A 19,365-nucleotide genomic window follows, 5' to 3' on the forward strand; every position below is an offset into this window, starting at 1 on the left:
TTAGGTAGGGCCCAAGTACCCAGACAACATTTGTATGTGGGGCCCATATGGGTATGAAATGGGCTGAAATGTAGGATTGTTCGCGGGTTCCATAATGGCCCCATGTTAATTGCCCAGATGGATTTCATGTAGGATTGCACTTGGTACTAGGTGGGACCCAAGTGGGCAAAATGCACAAGACCCATCTCTGTCCCAGCTTGTGTAAAATAGCAAAAAATATCATTCATTCATGCAGGACGGCGATTTAAACCTACCGGTATTCACTTCAATAAAGATAACTATGCATGCTATTCTTGTCATGAGCATCAAAGGTGTGGTGGAGCTGCGGTGCAAATTCCACTAATGTTAACTCACAGATTCGTCGAAAAAAATATAAACGAGGATTGATCTGCGCGCGAAGTCCTTGAAATCCATTCTGTGTTAAGGTAAGGCATTTTATTCCAAAAATGTGTTGTGGCTGGGTTGTTATAGGTCTGCGTGACTCTCGATGTCTCAGGCCTAATTGAACGGAGGAATTATGGGAGGAACGGAGGAACTTCTGTAGCCCGACGAATAATTTAACCGTTGTTCATGTGAACTCAAAGACAGCCTATTTATAGACTATTTGTTGGTGGATGTTTGCTGTTTAAAGCCCCTTAGATGAACGAAATGGCTCGAAAAAAGATTCTTTCATTTTGATGAACGAGATCGAACAAGAGAGTCAGTAAAATGATTCGAACTTCCCATCCTTGTATGGCACGCGCATAACCAATAGGCCTACGTTGAAGAGTATCCAATACCAAGAGCGTTGGCGCTTGCAACGTCAAGGTCATGGGTTCAAGTCCCAGGGAAAGCAAGAACTGATGAGAATGTAAATGTGTACCTTGAAATGCAATTTAAGTCACTTTGGATAAAAGCGTCTGCCAAATGCATACATGTAAACTTGAATATGTTCAATGGAGAATTTGAGATTTGAGAACTGCAGCAAATATGATATAGTGTTTACATGGCCTTGTTGTGTCTCTCAAAATAAAGGTAATTTACCTGGGTCTCACCTAAAAGTGTCTTACAAGATGGTGTTCAATTTCTGTACAAGTGATAAATTACCTGAACCACTGGTTGTTGGAGAATCTTCCAGAATCCCATGGCTCTGAATGAAGTTTCTAAAATGAATGCTGCAACAAATTTGGCATAAACTCTTATTTCAGTTGCTTTTCAGACTGACAGATCTTGATCTGGATCTGAATCCAGCTCTCACGGGTCCAGTCCTGTCTTGCAATTGTGCACTATGGTTTATGTTAATCAGATCTTTGTAGGACACAGTACATGATATTTTCAAGTGGTAGAAACCCAAAAACGAACAAGCAGAGCCGTTTCTGAATTCAAAACCACAATTCATTAAACCTGAAGAAATTAAGCTTATACTTTCGGTAAAAACGTATGCAAAAAGAGATGCATGCACACTGAACTTACAGTAAAAGTGAAGTATTTACCAGAACCAAGATGTCACGATTAAGAGAGAAAATGAAATAACCTTTGTGTGGTTTCTTAAATGCTCAATCACTGTCTATAAACGTGCTTTGCTGTTTCTTGTTTAGCTCTTCATTCTCTTAAAAACTCATTAAAAAGCCGCACAAACAGCAGCACATTGCCCGAAACCTTCTGCAGTGTTTTAATGTTTGAAGTCTTGAAAGTTTCCCTGTGGTTTTGTGCGCATGTTGGATCTAAATAAAGTGACTTGTCAAACGGCCACAGGAAGCTTGGAGCGTTTGTGAACCCAAAACAGAGGCGAAGTTCCAGTAAACAAGAATTACTCTGTGGCGAAACCATCTCATCTGCACAAGTAGGGGTAAGATGTGCCACTATGCACACATATCTAAAAGTAACCATCACATATACAGTCAAATCAAAATCAAACTCATTGCATTGCTCACTAACCTAAAAGAGCTTTCAAACTAACTTTGTTTCTGTGTTGATAAGAAATGTATGGAAGCTTGTTTCCGCCACTGAATAATAAATAAATAATAATTGCAACTTTTTAATCTCACAATTCTGACTATTTTTTCTCACAATTGCTATATATCAAGTCAGAATTGTAACACTTTTTTCAGAATTCTGAGAAATAAAGTCGCAATTGGGAGATATAAAGTCAGAATTGCGTGTTATAGTCAGAATTGTGAGATGGTAAAAAAAAAAAAAAAAAAAAGTCTGTCTTTTTTTCTCCTTACAATTGGACTTTATATCTCACAATTCTGAGAAAAGATGTCAGAATTGCGAGATATAAACTCGCAATTATGTGTTATAAAGTCAGAATTGCGTGATAAAAAAAGTTGCAATTGCGAGAAAAAAAGTTATATCTCGCAATTCTGACTTTATAACACGCAATTGCGACTATTTCATGCAATTCTGACTTTATAACACGCAATTGCGACTATTTCATGCAATTCTGACTTTATATCTCCCAATTCTGACTTTATAACACGCAATTGCGACTATTTCACGCAATTCTGACTTTATAACACGCAATTGCGACTATTTCACGCAATTCTGACTTTATATCTCCCAATTCTGAGAAATAAAGTCAGAATTGCGAGATGTAAACTCGCAATTGTGAGATAAAAAGTCGCAATTATCTTTTAAAATGTTTTATTTTGTGGCGGAAACAAGCTTCCATAGAAATGCATGAATATACGGTATTTTTTATAGAGTAATAAAGCACAAAATTCAACCAGCAGTCAATATTATACAATAAAGACAATGCAAATGTCAAACACACACACAGCAGGTTCTCATCTAGAGGCAAAACAATGATTTGATGATAAACATTGAATGGTTTATAAAATCGTGAACAGGAGTTTATTAACGCAGTGCAGTAACTCAACATCTTTTATTGTATTTGTTTGCATGACCAAACATTGCAAAACACACTCAACTATTCCCAAAAAAAAAAAAACATTAAAAAATACTGGGGCAACATACTAGCTACATTCCTAAACATTTAAATTAGTCTTCATATAAAATCATTAAATAATTAAATCAAAGAGAACTATGAAACAGCAATTTAAATCCTCATTTTAATGTTGAAAAAATAGATAACGCTGCATGCATTCATATAGGGCCTTATTTGTCTGTTAAATAAATGCCTGAATTGACTGAAAAAATTTTCAATCAACATCAGCATGTAATCCAGATGTGATGTTGTTAAGCTATAATTTTGGTTCCGATTTTATTTCGATAAAAACTAAGTTTTCCAGACAGATTAGAGGCCTTGGATCTGAAAACAGGCTTGACGGATGCCTGGACGATCAGGTGTGAAGGTCTGAAGATATCGACTTCCACAGACATGAAACAATAAAAAGAGGTGGTTAATTTCAGATCTGAAATCATACATAATAAAAATCACAATAGTGGTTAGAACATGTAACAATATAGCTGCTTATTAAACATTATTACCCACAACGTGAGAAATAGAAACCCATCTGAGTGTTAGATTAGAGTCTCACAGTGAAGGTGTCAAACCATCTGAATGGACTCAGACACGTGAATGTTTCCAAGCTCAACACTTTCACCTGAGATTGCCGTTTTTAGAAATAATAACACTGTACTTTCACCCATAATCGTCACCATATCCAACAAAAGCAGCAGAGGCCGACTCGTACACCGACCGAACGGTTTACTAAAATTAAAACGGCTAACAACTAAATTTGCTCTGAATAATCAGGTGAATCTCACGAAAACGGTCAAGAATTCTCCAGGTCACCCTGAAAATCAAAAGAAAAATGAGAAATTTTATTTTGCATAAAGAAGCATGAGAGCACCAAAGTCTCATTACCAAAATTCAATAAAAAAAAAAATCATTTAATGTGATATGAAAAAAAAACTACATATAATTTAAATTACAAAGTAAAATTGTCAGCCTACCTCGTGTACAATTTGTTTTACAGAATTTAAACTATTTAAAAATATTTTTCAGTAATGAAATGAGTAAAATTCGCATGAAAATGTCACACTTCAGGTCCTAAAAATAGGTTTTATTTTCTTTATGCAAAATTTAATTTCTATTTTTTTCTTTAGATCTTGGGGTGAAATATGACTGAAGAAATGTTCACTGGTTTATTAAATTAAAAAAAAGAAATGTCACAAAAATATCACCATAAACTTCAGACGCCACAAATGGACTGGCAGAAACAATATCCAAGTGCCTGAGCACCATCGAACACCATCACTGACTGAGAAAGAGTCGAATCTCAGCGGTGACCGGAGTAGATCCGCTCAGGAAGGATGTTACACAGACGAGAAGGGAAAACGAGTAACACACATTTCTAAAACAGCACATTCCTGATTCATCATCGGCTGTGTATGTACAAGGGCTCGCTCAGAGCTGGAGTGTTCCTATTCTCTAATCTCTCTTTCCACACAAACACACACATATTGAAATGCTGTAACAGTGCAGTGATCTGAGCTCCATTTCCAAACGGATCAAAAACACGAGTCATGCAGTTGCTGCGATCGAAATAAAACCGAGCAAGCGAATGAACGAAAAGAGGCGAGATACAAAAAAAAAAAAAACTCTTCCAGATCCGTGCCGCACGAGCGCAGACTCGCGATTCTCAAGGGCACGTCCACGTCCGACCCTTCATGAAGTCACAACAGTAACAGCTTCTCAGTCCAGCAGCCAGAAGAAGTCAATCCGCAACGCATAATAAAAGCACAGGAGTTTCCACAGGCCTTTCCCACTCGCTTTACGACACTGTAGTGGTTTTGATCGATCGCTGTAGAGAAGGAGCATCCGAAGCTCTTTATGAAAAAGCAGCATCAACTTAAGAGAGACTGAACTTGACCACATGAAATGACATTTGTTAATTTTTTTTAGTTTTTTTTTTATGGAGAAAAGTGATTTTTTCCGTCTGGTGGGTTTCTGTTGTAATCTCAGAGAGGTGTGTGAGTCTCAGCTCAGGTCAGGTGTTCAGAAGTCCTCTCCGTCTTTCCTCCAGCGAGTGAGCTTTAGGCCTCGGAGCCCAGGGAAGTTCTGGTGGGACTGGGCGGCAGACGGGCCGCGGCGCTGTGCTCCGTCCGGAAACTATATTCATACTGACACACACATATCCAGACAGAAAGAGTTAATAAACACACCATCTGAGAGCGTTTCATAGCAAACACTGACCTCTAGTGGCTCACACATCGGTACTGCAACACACACCTCTCATGAATTATAATTAATGATCTCATGATCTCAAATTATATATCAGTGTGTTTGTCCTTCAGAAATGATTCTAATATGCTGATTTGCTGCTCAAGAAACATTATCAATGTTGAAAATGTGTTAACTAGAAATCTTCTGCAACATTATAAATGAGTTTACTGTCACTTTTGAGCAATTAATTGCAAACTTAATGAATGAGGAACTCAACTAGACTTATATAATAAATACCCCTCCATTTTCAGAACATATATTTACTAAATGATTAGTCAAATCCTCCATAAAAACTCTGGTAACACTTTATTTTACAGTGTCCTTGTTACATGCGTTACATGTACTTACCATAGTAATAACAGTAAATTATGCATCATTACATGTAACTAACCCTCAACCAAATACTAATCCTACCCTAACCCTATAGTAAGTACATTTAATATTACTCAGTACTTAAATATATAATTACACTGTAACAATAACACCTTAAAATAAAGTGTAACCAAAACTCTTTTAACATTTATTGTAATCAATAACCACTAATCATTGTAATGCACAGCCTTTTAAAGCAACACTAAAGCACTTTTCCTCTTCGGTCCCCCTACAGGTTGGAAGCGGAATTGTCCATTACCGCTGTTGTAAATCATTTAGCATAACGCCGCCTACCGTCGCACGCACGCTATTTGCTATCCAGCACCGGCTTTGGAAATAACAATGTCCACAGACAAGGTAGAGGATGCTGCATGATTTTATGAAAGTATGATGTATTGCGACATCAGAAACGAAGACAAAGAAAATAATGACATTGCTTGCTATTTTTTTGCTATTGTAACGCTTGCCGTAAAGCAAGTCAAATTTGTAGTTTCTTATGTCTCATTCGAACTACAGATCCGCTACCTGATCTGGCAAACTTGCATAGCCGGTTATAGCCGATAGAGGGTCGCAAAGCCAACGCAGAAGTGCCGTTCACCCTGTTAGAGTTGATGAACCACTGAAATGATTGTGGAAACATTATTTTAAGGTACAAAAGAATCTTTGGTGTTGCTTTAAATTTGTCCCGTTTAAAAAGATATTGCTTTTATAAAAACAGTATCGACAGTAACAAGATAAAACACACCAATATTTTATAAACAATTGAACTACTTATTGATAATAACAACTATAAACACTATAGTGCACTGAGGCCTTTTCATATACAGTACAGGTCAAAAGTTTGGAAACATTACAATTTTTTTATATTTTTGAAAGAAGTCTCTAATGCTTATCAAGGCTGCGTTTATTTGATCAAAAATACAGAAAAAAAACAGTAATATTGTGAAATATTATTACAACTTAAAATAATAGTTTTCTATTTGAATATACTTTAAAAAAATAATTTATTCCTGTGATGCAAAGCTGAATTTTCAGCATCATTACTCCAGTCTTCAGTGTCACATGTGACATCCAGTCTATCACATGATCCTTTAGAAATCATTCTAATATTCTGATTTATTATGAGTGTTGGAAACAGTTCTGCTGCCTAATATATTTGATGAATAAAAGGTTAAAAAGAACTGCATTTATTCAAAATAAAAAAATATTTTCTAATAATATAAATCTTCTTTACTATCACTTTTTATCAATTTAACACATCCTTGCTGAATAAAAGTATTGATTTATTTCAAAAAAAGAAAGAAAAAAATTACTGACCCCAAATTACTGAACGGTAGTGTATATTGTTGTTACAAAAGATTTCTATTTTTAAAAAATTTGCTTCTTTTTTTTATTTTTACTTTTTTTACTTTTTATTCATCAAAGTATCCTAAAAAAGTATCACAGGTTATGAAACAATATTAAGCAGCAGAACTGTTTCCAACTTTGATAATGAATCATCATATTAGAATGATTTCTAAAGGATCATGTGATAGACTGGAGTAATGATGCTGAAAATTCAGCTTTGCATCACAGAAATAAATGATAATTTAAAGTATAATAAATGGAAAACCAATTATTTTAAATTGTAATAATATATCACAATATTACATTTTTTTCCCACTGTATTTTTGATCAAATAAATGCAGGCTTGATGAGCAGAAGAAACTTCTTTCAAAAACATTAAAAATAGTAATGTTTCCAAACTTTTGACCTGTACTGTATACATAATATTTTTTATACATATAATATACATTAAAATGGAAAGAAAAAAAGCACACATGGTTGTAACTCAACAGATCCTCACCTCTTTCTCAATCTCTGCAAGTGATTTGATTCTGATGCCCATTAGATCGACCTGCTGCAACTGAAACACAGACACACAATTCTCCTCAATGTCCAGATAAGCTCTTGTACTAGTTACTTATAACACATTTAATCCTATGGAAGCTTTGAAGTATTGTGTTTTTTGACTCACGTCACTGGAGGCACACGCAAACTTCTCCGAGATCATGAAAGGCACTCCATCCATAGCTGAGAAGTCAAGAAATCAGAATTAAATAGTGCACACCAGAAAGAGTTAACTATAATAAAGCAGTAAATCATTCTACGAAATAAGATTCGAATGGCTATGTAAAGTAGGGCCTGTCACGATCATGAATTTTGTGCTGATGATTCATTATTAAACACATAAATTGCGATTAACGATTCAATTCTGTGTCACTTACAGTGTAAGCCTAATATGTTATTCTGATACTTGGAATCGTATGTAATATAATAATAAAAATTATAACAAAATAAACCCACATGATTTACTCTAACTGCTGTGAAAATGTATATATTAATAATATAATATATAGCTGCACGATTAGTCGTTATTATTATTAGTTATCATGTATAAATATAAAACAGTCTTTTCAACCACACAGTATCATTATTTCTGTTATAATAATTCAAATGATCACAGAAGTACTGGGATAAAAGATTATAGTTCGGATATAAACACTGATGTCTACGGCTGCGATCAAAATAGAGCAAATCACCCTTTGAAAGTAACTTTATGCTTCAAATAAAGATTGTATCAATTACATCGTTACACCAGTAGGTGGCGGCAAGTGATACAAATCTATTTGTCATTAAAACACTGATTCATCCAGTAATGAAACAAGTGAAGTCTTTATGAGAGTTATTAACAAAAAAAAAGTGTTTAATTCAAATTAATTAAATATTTTTAAGTAGACTGCAGAAATTAACATTTTGTCAGAACCTCTAATTACATGTTATTTTGTGTAGTCGTCTATTCAGAATCGTGGGAGAATATTAATATAATATAATATAATATAATATAATATAACAAAGTCTGATTAAACCAACAAAGCTTCATTTCTTATGAAGGAAGACCTTTTGCTATCTTTATATGCTTTACAATTCTTTAAAATTCTTTGGCAAACTGTGATTTATGAATGTGATAAATTAACTTTAAACTGCACAATTATCGCAGACATCTCAATTACGATTAGATTGATTAAGCACAATTAGATGATTAATCAATAATCGCGAAAGGCCTAATGACAAGTCAACTAAATTACTACAAATTGCCTAATTATTTGTAAGTTGTTTTGGATAAAAGCATCTGCTAAATGATAAATGTAAATAAAACTAAATCGTTACGGAGACGTAATTTTTCTTCACGGATGTGCGCGGTAATGAATGAGAGCTCAGAACAGAGAGAGATATTCTGGCTCATCGCTGAACACCATCTGGTAGAGATAAACAGATTCCACCTCGAGAAGGGTTTATTATTACATCCCTAATGACAGCCGTTATGAATCCGCACGGACACTGAGAGTGCTGATGGGATTTCAGACAGAGGATTATTACATGCAAATTTAACCGAGCCCTTTTTCACTGACCTTCATCTCAAATGTGACGTGCTCATGTCTCAACTCAAGCAGTCAGCAGATTCTACATTACATCGGATAACACACTACCTTTCTTCTTACTACATAGTCCACATATATCATATAGCCAATACTTTTTTTTAGTTAGAAAGAGTAAACTTACAGAGTAAACGCCATTACTGATTATTTCTACTACTTTATAATGAATTAATTATTAATTTAAAGGGATACTTCACTGATTAGCATTAAGCTTTGTATCAGTAGAAACCCGGTAGTATTCTCGAATGGCCGTGCTTCCCTCCCTCATGTCCCCCTGAGACGAGAGATTTCTGGATTGTGTGTCTGGAAAATAACCTCTGATGAAGCAAAAATCGTCATTAAGCTCATCTGAGGCTTTTCTGTCCAGAGGCGAGAGACTCCAGCCAGTAGGAGGAGCTCGTCCCGCATGTCTTCAACCCGCCCATAGGGGGATCTCACGATAAAACGCCGTCTTTTCAGTTTCGAGTCGACTAGTAGCCTAGCTGTATCATTTCTCCCAATACTGCCCTCTGTAACCGGTAGGCGTGGCTTGGGAGTGTCCTCGTAGGGCAGCGAAGCAAGTGCATTCTGGGAGTTGTTGTCTTTCATCCACATGAGCCAAAAATACATTTTCTGGCTTTTCTCAGTCTAGAAGGCACCAACTTCTAAAATAATTTCACATTTCTACTACATAAATGACCCAATTTAAATACACATTCGTCTTTCCAGTCGTGAAATATCCCTTTAATTTGTAAAAGCATGTGAATTTCTAGACTGAAGGTGTTCAGTTTGGGTCAGGTGTGTTTTGTGCGGTTCTGGTACCAGAGATGGCATAGAGGTTGGAGTTCTGGTGTTCAAAGTCTGGTCTGGTTGTGCTTTTTCTGAAACATGCCGGCAGGGTCATGGATATGTGCCTATGGAGAAACAGAAATAGAAGACTTAATCACTTAATCAAACAAGTATTCAACATATCTTCTTTCAACCTCAAAATTATTAGGGTTGTTCCGATTCCGATACTAGTATCGGAAATGCCACCGATACCAATAAAAATTCTGGCATCGGTATTGGCGAGTACATCTACCCATGTACCGATCCGATACCATTTTATTAAACAATACCTAGTTATGCACGCTAGCTTTGCTTTACGCTGCAAATCGGAGATCAATTCTTCTTCGCTGCTCTAAACAGTGGTTGCTTGTGGCAACACAGGAAGTTGTGCTGTTGCCACAAGCAATCACTGTTTAGAGCAGCGAAGAAGAAATGAAAACGCAAATTTTCAAATGCAGGCGCGCGGCAAGCGCATAATGTAAGAGACGCTGGCGCCCAACATCAAATGGCAAACGTAATGAAAACGGAACAAAACTGCGCTACTTGTTATTTTGTGCTTCACGGACCATTAAACAGTTTGGAACAATGCAGCGCGAGCCGATCTTGATCAAGCTAACTGTTACACTGTTGCTACACAGCGCTAAGAGATCCAGTGAAGAAAGCATTTGAATTCGCCACTGAAGTAATAACATCGCTGCGAGATCTACGTTAGTGAGAAGCATTCACATTTTCCGTTATTAACGGATCAAACAGCGCTGACGTGGAAACCAGGAACATTGTGCTTTCAAGTAACGTTACGTTGGTTTTATTTTGACATTATGAATAAAATTGCTGCCCTCAAATGTTAATCTGAAATAAAATAAACCTTAACTACTTCAATATTACATTTCATTTTTTTTATAAGGAGCTGTTTTTGTTTTATATGTCAATTATAGCTCCATCATTGCTCAAAGTAAAAAATGATCATACTTTATGATGTTAATAAAAAAATGTAAATCAAGGAAATTTCTCTGGCATTTCTTTCTTTTTGCTGTATTGAAAACGTACCGAACCGTGACACCAGTGTATGGTATCGAACCGAACCGTGAATTTTGTGGACCGTTACACCCCTATTATTCATATATCATTTTTTAGATTCCTAGATTTATTTGTTGCACTTTTTTATACAGTTATATTGTAAAACTAAAATACCTTTTATAAAATAATTCTATCAATTCATACAGGGCTAGTATGAATTGCAGCTGTATACACACCCAGGTATCGGATTAGTACTCGGTATCGGCCGATACCCTGAGTCCAGGTATCGGAATCGGTATCGGGAAGGAAAAAAGGGTATCGGAACATCTCTAAAAATGATCAGAGTTGTTTGTGTCTCATCAGCTGTAAAAAACAAACAAAACACGGCTGCTTTTTAAATCATACTAAATGTCCCTGCCAATCTTTCATCTGACTCACAACCTTGATGAAGACTGAAGGTTGCATCCGTAATACAGTCATGCAAATTATTATAATTCTGTATCAGATCACATGAGGAGATCTACATCCTGTTTGCTGGATGATGCTAGACCATTTCAGTACATTTTGTCTATATATTTTTTTCTTGCTTTTTAAGGATATTTTCAGTAGTTGTGGATTAAGAATTTATGTTTTTAGCGGCATATCTTTAAATAGCTTTCTCAGAGAAATGTCTTGTGCACATCTCGGCATGAGTGTTGTTTTTAAGGGCGTTTTCAGACCTGTAGATCATTTGATTTGTTCTGAAACAGGGGCTTTATTTGATACAATGTTGCATTTTCTTCATGGATGGTTTCGCTTTCACAAGAATAGGACAGAGGCCGCACTATGCATAAACGTTTTTTATTCGTTGCACAAACGCGTTTCGGCGTGTGCCTTCTTCAGTGTGCCTGATGGCACACTGAAGAAGGCACACGCCGAAACGCGTTTGTGCAACGAATAAAAAACGTTTATGCATAGTGCGGCCTCTGTCCTATTCTTATGTATTATATTTTTAGGCCAGCACTCTGAAAAGTGTATTATTAAAATTGAGTGAAGCCTGCTCCTATCCTCATTAATTCGCTTTCACAAGGCAACACTTCAAAGCGTACTGACGTGTTTATGCAAGTCACATGTGAGTAAATCTGTCCTCTTATTGGTCAGACTTCACCTGTTTACGTTCCTCTGCGTCATTCATCAAGATCCATCTATAGCTGTTGTGACACGCTTACTTGATTCCCGCTCTGACTGATAAATTATATTATATTATATTATATTATATTATATATATATATATATATATATATATTTATATATTTAATTACATTTAAAATTATATATCACTTCTAATGCAGTTAAAGTGGGAATCGAGGCTTCGTTGGGAAAGCATTCTTTCAATGAACTGAGAAAAGTAAATGCACAGATGAAGAGGCGTAGATGTAGCAGATGTAGACACTGCTGCTTTTTATAAAACATAAACACATTTCCCGTTATGAATTATGATAGCGCTTGGTTTATTGGTCCGTTGGGTTGGATTGCTTTCGCACCTCAACCGAAATGGTTCGTTTTCAATATGGCCGAGACCATCTCGTTCAGCCGATTGCATAATTTTTCAGATCAGCAAGAAAAAATAAATAAATTCAGACAGCAGGAGGTGTTTATAGGCTGCTGTCACTTTAAGACCGAATGCACGGATCCAATATAATGATACACATCCGATTTCTTTCTCAACTGTTTACGTTCACTTAGACATAACTATGTTAACGTGAATACTTGCCAAGACAGGTATTTTGTGTGTCCGCTCAAGCACAAGGAGATGTGAAAGAGGAATCAATTCAGTGTTCACACACATTAAGCCTTAGAAACCGGTATTTTTCAGGATGAAACATAAGCAATTTCATGATCCCTGCTGCTAGTGCTAGCCCACGTTCAGATAAAGCTGTGCATTCACTACAGATCCACTTAATAACAGGAGAATGCTGTAGGTCTCATGTGCAACACCCACCATTAAACACTCATGACATGACTAAACCACCGCACACATGACTTCTGCTCTGCTGATGCGTTCAATATGTAGGTGTTCTGCTGGCAGCTGTAAGGGAAACTCCACACTTAATACCAAATCATGACAAAACAAACAAATCTATCCACTTTTTTCCAAACAAGGCTTCTGTGATTTAGATTATGAGAGGCACTTCCAATTTGGGGAAGTTCCACTCAAGACGACTGAAACAAATCATAAGGTTGCACAACAAATAATCCTCATCCGTCAACGTTTGGTATAACAAGAATATGGCAAGAGCTTTTTTCAGTTGCTGCATTATTTTCCTCCTGATTATATTCTTTCCTTTGTATTCTGCTGTAACAGTATGAAAAACACAAGCATATTCTCTGCATTTGTGATCTGCTCTGATTTAATTTACAATATATCCCATGAATAAATCACTGGAATGCAATAAGAATCTCTCGTTTATTCCCTAAATCCTCACGTCTCTTTCCAGGTTTGTTTTCACATGTATGCAGTGTTTACTGCAATGTTTCTAAAGCAAGTAAAACACAATATTTATTATCTGTCAAATGATGGAAACCGCTCTGAAATAATATCACTCAGTGTTCCAGTTAATTAACATTTTTGATAAAGGCAACTAATGTTACATAATACAGACATATATTACTGTAGTGATATTTAACATCCTTTAAAGGGGTGGTATTATGCCCTTTTCATAAGATGTAAAATAAATCTCTGATGTCCCCAGAGTGTGTATGTGAAGTTTTAGCTCAAAATACCACACAGATATTTATATATAGCATGTTAAAGTTGTCACTTTTTCAGGGTGAGCAAAAATGCACCATTTTTGTGTCTGTGCCTTTAAATGCAAATGAGCTGATGCTCCCGGCACAGGGGGCGGAGCTTCAAGAGCTCGTGTTTTTTTACCTCACACACACACATGCACTGAAAATTTCAATGTTTATGTTCAAACCGGATTCAGACAATGATGGAGAGACTCAAGAAGAAGTGACAACATATAGAGCAACAGGACGTTTCTGAATGGTTAGTTGATGAATTAATGTAGCTGATGTGTAGTTATCTTCTAGTCACTGATTAGCATATTCTGTCATGATAATCTATAAATTGCGTTCCCGGGGGCGGGGTTTATGTAAATTTTATGGTTAGTGATGTCACTAACCCGGGAGGAATGCCGTGTAGTCTCTACCAGCCGTTTGTTGTAGTCCTTAAAAAGCGATTTCTTTAAAAGCAAATATTGAACTTTGAGTGTTGTAACTTTGCAGATGTTGTTTATGCTCAAACAGCAACATTACACACTAACTAAATTAAAAAAGTGAAATCATAATCAACCACCCCTTTAATATTGCTGCGGAAATAATCGAGCTTTTGGGGTTATTCATGGTCTGTTGTAGTAATTTTTTTATGCTTTTACACTTTTAAATGTCCTTTTAATGTTCGATGGTTGAAGGGTGAGTAGAATAATGTCATCTCATTGATTGTACCCAGTTTTTGAAAATGCTTATAATGGCATTCATAAAGCAAACCTTCCTCTGATTGTTTACAGTTTAATGAAAGTTATTCCCATAATTTGTGCAAAACCTCAAGGGGCATTGGGAAAAAGTGGATATAAACAGAATTTAGTTGTGTTAAACCACTGATACTCTCCCTTTGTAATGCTGTAAAGATAAATGATTTGAATTAAAGTGACTGAATTTATAGCATTATAATCTTTCCCTTATAACGTCCAATACAGGAACGAGAGTGTTGTTATCTAACCCTATCCCATAAGTGTTCACTTATGTTAGTCAAGGGTTCTTGCATCACATTTGGTTTTACATGACCATTTCCACCTTTAAGATTTCGATATGTAAATTACATAGTTTCCCAGCAATGCTATCAGGGACCAAACAGAGACGGTCACTCCCTTATTGCGATGCATTTTTGGTTATGTGACTTCACTGCAGTTGTATCCTGTTATATATAATAGGATCACAGGCAGACCGTATCAAGAGAGCAGACAGACAGAGAGGAAATCATGAGAGGGAAGCAGCTGGAACAGACACTTCCCCATTTGGGTCAGAAAAAGCTCCGGGGCGTACAAAACCCTGAGACACAAACAAGCCCGTAAACATACACATTTTACACAAGAATAGCATGTGACCGCACTCTTAAACATTTCATTAGCTTTATAGTTATATCATGGAAAACCGCATGTTTTTTCTTAATTTGATTAATACTGTTTGATCAAAAGTGACAGTAAAGACATTTATAATGTAAAAAAGTTGATCTTTGAACTTTCTTGAAGATTCTTGGAAAAACATATATTGGAACTATATGGGATATACTATAACTACTATGGAATTTCCTGAAAAACCACAACCGCGTTTATTCCAGAATCTAAAGAATGCTATGCTGCATCTGCTAATTAAAGTGTTTTTCCACTCCATGTTTCTCTTCCTCCTCTCAGTTCGTCTCATTCTCTCTCTTTCTATTCTGCAGCTGTTGCTACGAACGCAGTTCACACTTCACAAACACGTACTTGGGCATGACTGGCGCTGGAGTGGAGTTGTTGGTGACGGTCTGGATGTTATTGGTGGTGTTGGTGGAGGAGTTGTTCTGTACAGGTGAAGAGTCCTGGGTCCGTGGCACCTTTCCCATACGGTACCAGATCCCCATATTGTTCAGCTCTCTAAAAGGAAACACAGAATTCACCAAACTGGAAATGATTTACTCAGGAAACACAAAACACAGATGTATTTAATAAGAATATGTGACCACAAAACCAGTCACATGGTTCAATTTTTTGAAATTGAGATTTATACATCATATGTAAGCTTTCCACTGATGTATGGTTTGTTATGATATTAGGACAATATTTGGTCGAGATACAACTATTTGTAAATCTGGAATCTGAGGGTGCAAAAAATCGAAACATTGAGAAAATCTCCTTTAAATTTGTCCATTTATGCTCGCGATTGTGCTGCATTCACTCACAAAAACAAATATTTAATATATTTACAGTAGGAAATCTACAAAATATCTGAATGCATAAAAGAAAAATCGCAAGTTTTGACCCATATAATGTATTGTTGGCTATTGCCACAGATATACCCGTGCGACATGTACTGGTTTTGTGATCCAGGGTCACATATATCAACAAAGACAGAAAGCGCTTTGGAGATCTTAAAGTACAGCCAGAGATCTCCAGATACTCCCGGCCGAAAAATACTTTTAAAAAAAAATGGTGTCTTAATAGGTTTCAGCCTTATAACAATATTAAAGATGTTGAATATTGCTCTAATAATTATATATATTTTTACGGGACACCTGCATGTTTTAAGAAAAAAAACTGTTTTTTAAAACAATTATTTCTCCACAGAGGAAGCATAAATTAGATTAGATTATAGATTTTTACTTTTTACCAGAAGAAAAAAGAAAAAAAACGATTTAAAAAAGATTGTTAGAATATTATTAATATATCACAATATTTATATAATAAATACATAATTGTATTATATTAATTATATATTATATACATGTATTATTAAAAATTTAAATGTATATGTTGAGTTCATTCATGGAAGAAAAATATTTAATCATGAAACTCATGACATAAAAATACAGTTAATAAATTATTATTCTAATATATTATCATTATTATTAAATAAAAGTACATATAATGAATATAACAGCAATATTTATCTACACACACTAAAACATTTAAATTCATCAAATGCCATGGGGTTTTCTGAAATCTTAAAGCTGTTAGGTCACGCTTATGTTCCCTAATGCTGTATAATTTCACATTGCCCACCCGCAGAATACTATTTGTTTTCTCACTGAATACTTCTGAACTGTCTTTTCAATATATCAGTCAGTCTAGGTCACAAGTTGTTGTGTAGAGTCACTGACCCTATGAACGTATACTGTGGCGGCGCCTGTTTGGAGCGTCCTAAGATACGGATATCACAGATGGCAGCTTCGGTGGAGTCTCTCGGGATGAACTTAATACATAACCTCCTCTTCCTGAACGCCGGCTCCTCTGGAGAGAGAGGAACAGGACATGTTAAAGAAAGTGAAAGGGAGATGGAGTTTACAACAGAAAGAGAAAATAGACAGAACGAGGTCAGCGCTGGAAATGAAAGAGGATCATTTCACACAATTGATTAATTATTTAACACGAGAAACTAAATCCACAATGGAGGTCCAGCTCTACTGCACGTCTAAAAGCAACTACAAACAAACTCTGGTCTGGAGTGTCACTGCTTTATTTAAGCTACGATAACGGTTTCATATCTTGAGTGTCTGTGCAAACATAGTGTGTGATTTCAGGGAGAGTATGAAATTATTACATTTAAGCCTGAAATATACAAAACGCAAGTATGTGAACACAAACGCAGCTCGTTATGCAAGCGCGATTTCACATTTAGCATTCTGAAAAAGACTTCAAAAGTATTCATATTTCAACATCAAATCCACCCTGGGATGCTATGCATATCAATTAGAAAATATGGTTTTGAAGACGCATCAGTTGTGATCTGGCTGAAATAGCTGTTGTCAATGATCAAGAGGAGATGTGGGCTCTTACGCGTGTCCACGGTCTCCTGAATGGGAATGAATCCCACAGGCAGCGTGTCCTTGATGTCGATGAGCTTCATGTCTACGAGCACATTTCCTAAATGACTCTGTGGAGAGATACAGGAGAATGTCAATAGACCACATCTCTAGATTTATTATTATTTATAACACATAAGCAGACAATAGGGCTGCACGAAATTGGAGAAAAATGCGATAATTCATTAAATAATGCGATATTCAATACGATAAAGTGTGTAAAATAAACTTAAATTATCTTAAAAATATATTTTAAATTATATAACCTACAATATACGCGTTTCACATTCTTTTTGTGACAAGAAAACATCCCTACAACTTCTGAAAGTGAACATCAGTGTTTTACTGTAGCATAAGATTATTATTATGTTATTTTAACATCAGTGTAAACCACTGGGTTTAGGGGTTCAGGTTATCCTACATTAGGGTTATTTAACAACAGAAACTGAATAATCAAACATAAAAATAAAACACTGCTTAGTTCTCACTGTATGAATTAAATATATCCTGATTCTTATTAAAGCTACAAAAGTTATTCAGAATGATTTTCTCTTTGTCTTTTGTTCATGACCCCAGTTATTGCAAGCCGTTGCGATATATAAATAATTTTGATATATTGTGCAGCCCTAGCATACAATATTTGAAGCATCATCATCATAATAATAGTAATGTAATCAAGGTTTCTTGTACCAAAAACCACAAACATTATTTTAAAGCTCTTTCGGCTTTGGTTTGCCTGAGAAGAAAGAATTAGACTAAACCCCGCAGGGACGGAAGAAAGAGGAAAGGCTTTGTTTTCATGAACAAAAACAAATAGAAGAGATCCTGTGACATATTACAGGGATCATTTCAACTCTAACAAGATATAACATTATATAAACACTCCATCATGATGAACATGCTCTGGATATTTAAAAGTTCATCCCCGTTTTTGGCCTTTAAAATGAAGTGGCTCAGTACTACAGAACGTTTAAGCAAATGGGTTGTGCTATATTGTAAATAAGGTGTTGTTAGGCATGACATATTTCTCTTCTCTAATGACGTGTTTACTGGCACGAGGGCGGGACAACCTGTCACTCTCATAAGTTCGACCAATAACGATCCACAACAATCCAATTATCCAATCAATTCCCCCGGGACAAAATAAAATCCCACCCAACACTCAGATATACTTCACAATAGGGAAGAACAGCTAATTCCCACGTCCGTTTCATGCCGAATTTAACAAATCAGCATCTTGGACTAGAAATATTTGTATTTATAAATGTTACCATAGTTAAAAGAAATGATCTGATAAAGAACTGAAGACATGACTCACGTTCTCTTTAGAGAATGCTCTGGTGAAGCACAGATAGCGGGTCACCTTGGATTTGAACAGGCCATCTTTCCACAAGTCTGCATCAATCCCATCTGTGGTTTGTGCAACCTAAAAGGAATGAAAAGAAAAACTGATTTGATTATGCATTATAATAAAATTTGTTTTTCCATTTGCAGAAGGTTACATGCTTGAAGTCTGTTCTTAAAGGATAAACAAATAATTTATTCAGTACGACAGCCATGAGCCAATATATGACAAAACATTTATTCACATTAATAATCCATCAGAAAAAAAAAAAGCCTGATTTAGTTCAAACGAGTTCCTAATTTATAACAGACTTTAATTAGCTTCTCAAGGGCTTCTGGGAAATTCCTACCCTCAATAATAAGCACAACAGATTAATAGGAAGAGTCAAGATTGTTTTCTAGAAGTTGCCTAGATGTACAACAAACTAGTCGATTAGTAAGGTTGATTACAGAGTATCTAGATGTTCCTTTAGTGGTGATCATTTTAGGAGGATAAATATAAAGACGCAACATCTCAGAATGGCTTTTAAAGAAGTTCTTTTGAGAAGTTCTGCCAATAAAAAAAAGCATTCAGC

At 35.8% G+C, this 19,365-nt stretch overlaps 1 protein-coding gene across 4 annotated transcripts in view; it reads right to left on the minus strand.

Moving 5' to 3' along the window:
• Window positions 1-2,850: 2,850 nt before the first annotated feature.
• The window catches only part of mvb12ba (multivesicular body subunit 12Ba), a 33,001-nt gene continuing 16,486 nt past the window's right edge, over window positions 2,851-19,365 (minus strand). For all 4 annotated transcript variants that reach the window (XM_084114622.1, XM_084114619.1, XM_084114620.1 and 1 more), the window contains 8 exons: window positions 18,765-18,872; window positions 17,421-17,517; window positions 16,745-16,874; window positions 15,372-15,521; window positions 9,826-9,917; window positions 7,563-7,618; window positions 7,392-7,451; window positions 2,851-5,070 (listed from right to left, as the gene is read on the minus strand). In XM_084114622.1, coding sequence (XP_083970748.1) covers window positions 4,984-5,070; window positions 7,392-7,451; window positions 7,563-7,618; window positions 9,826-9,917; window positions 15,372-15,521; window positions 16,745-16,874; window positions 17,421-17,517; window positions 18,765-18,872 — 780 coding nt within the window. In that variant the 3' untranslated portion in view covers window positions 2,851-4,983. The remainder of the gene's footprint in view (window positions 5,071-7,391; window positions 7,452-7,562; window positions 7,619-9,825; window positions 9,918-15,371; window positions 15,522-16,744; window positions 16,875-17,420; window positions 17,518-18,764; window positions 18,873-19,365) is intronic.

Source organism: Abramis brama, assembly GCF_963993115.1.
Source record: "Abramis brama genome assembly, chromosome: 5".
Lineage (NCBI taxonomy): Eukaryota > Metazoa > Chordata > Actinopteri > Cypriniformes > Leuciscidae > Abramis > Abramis brama.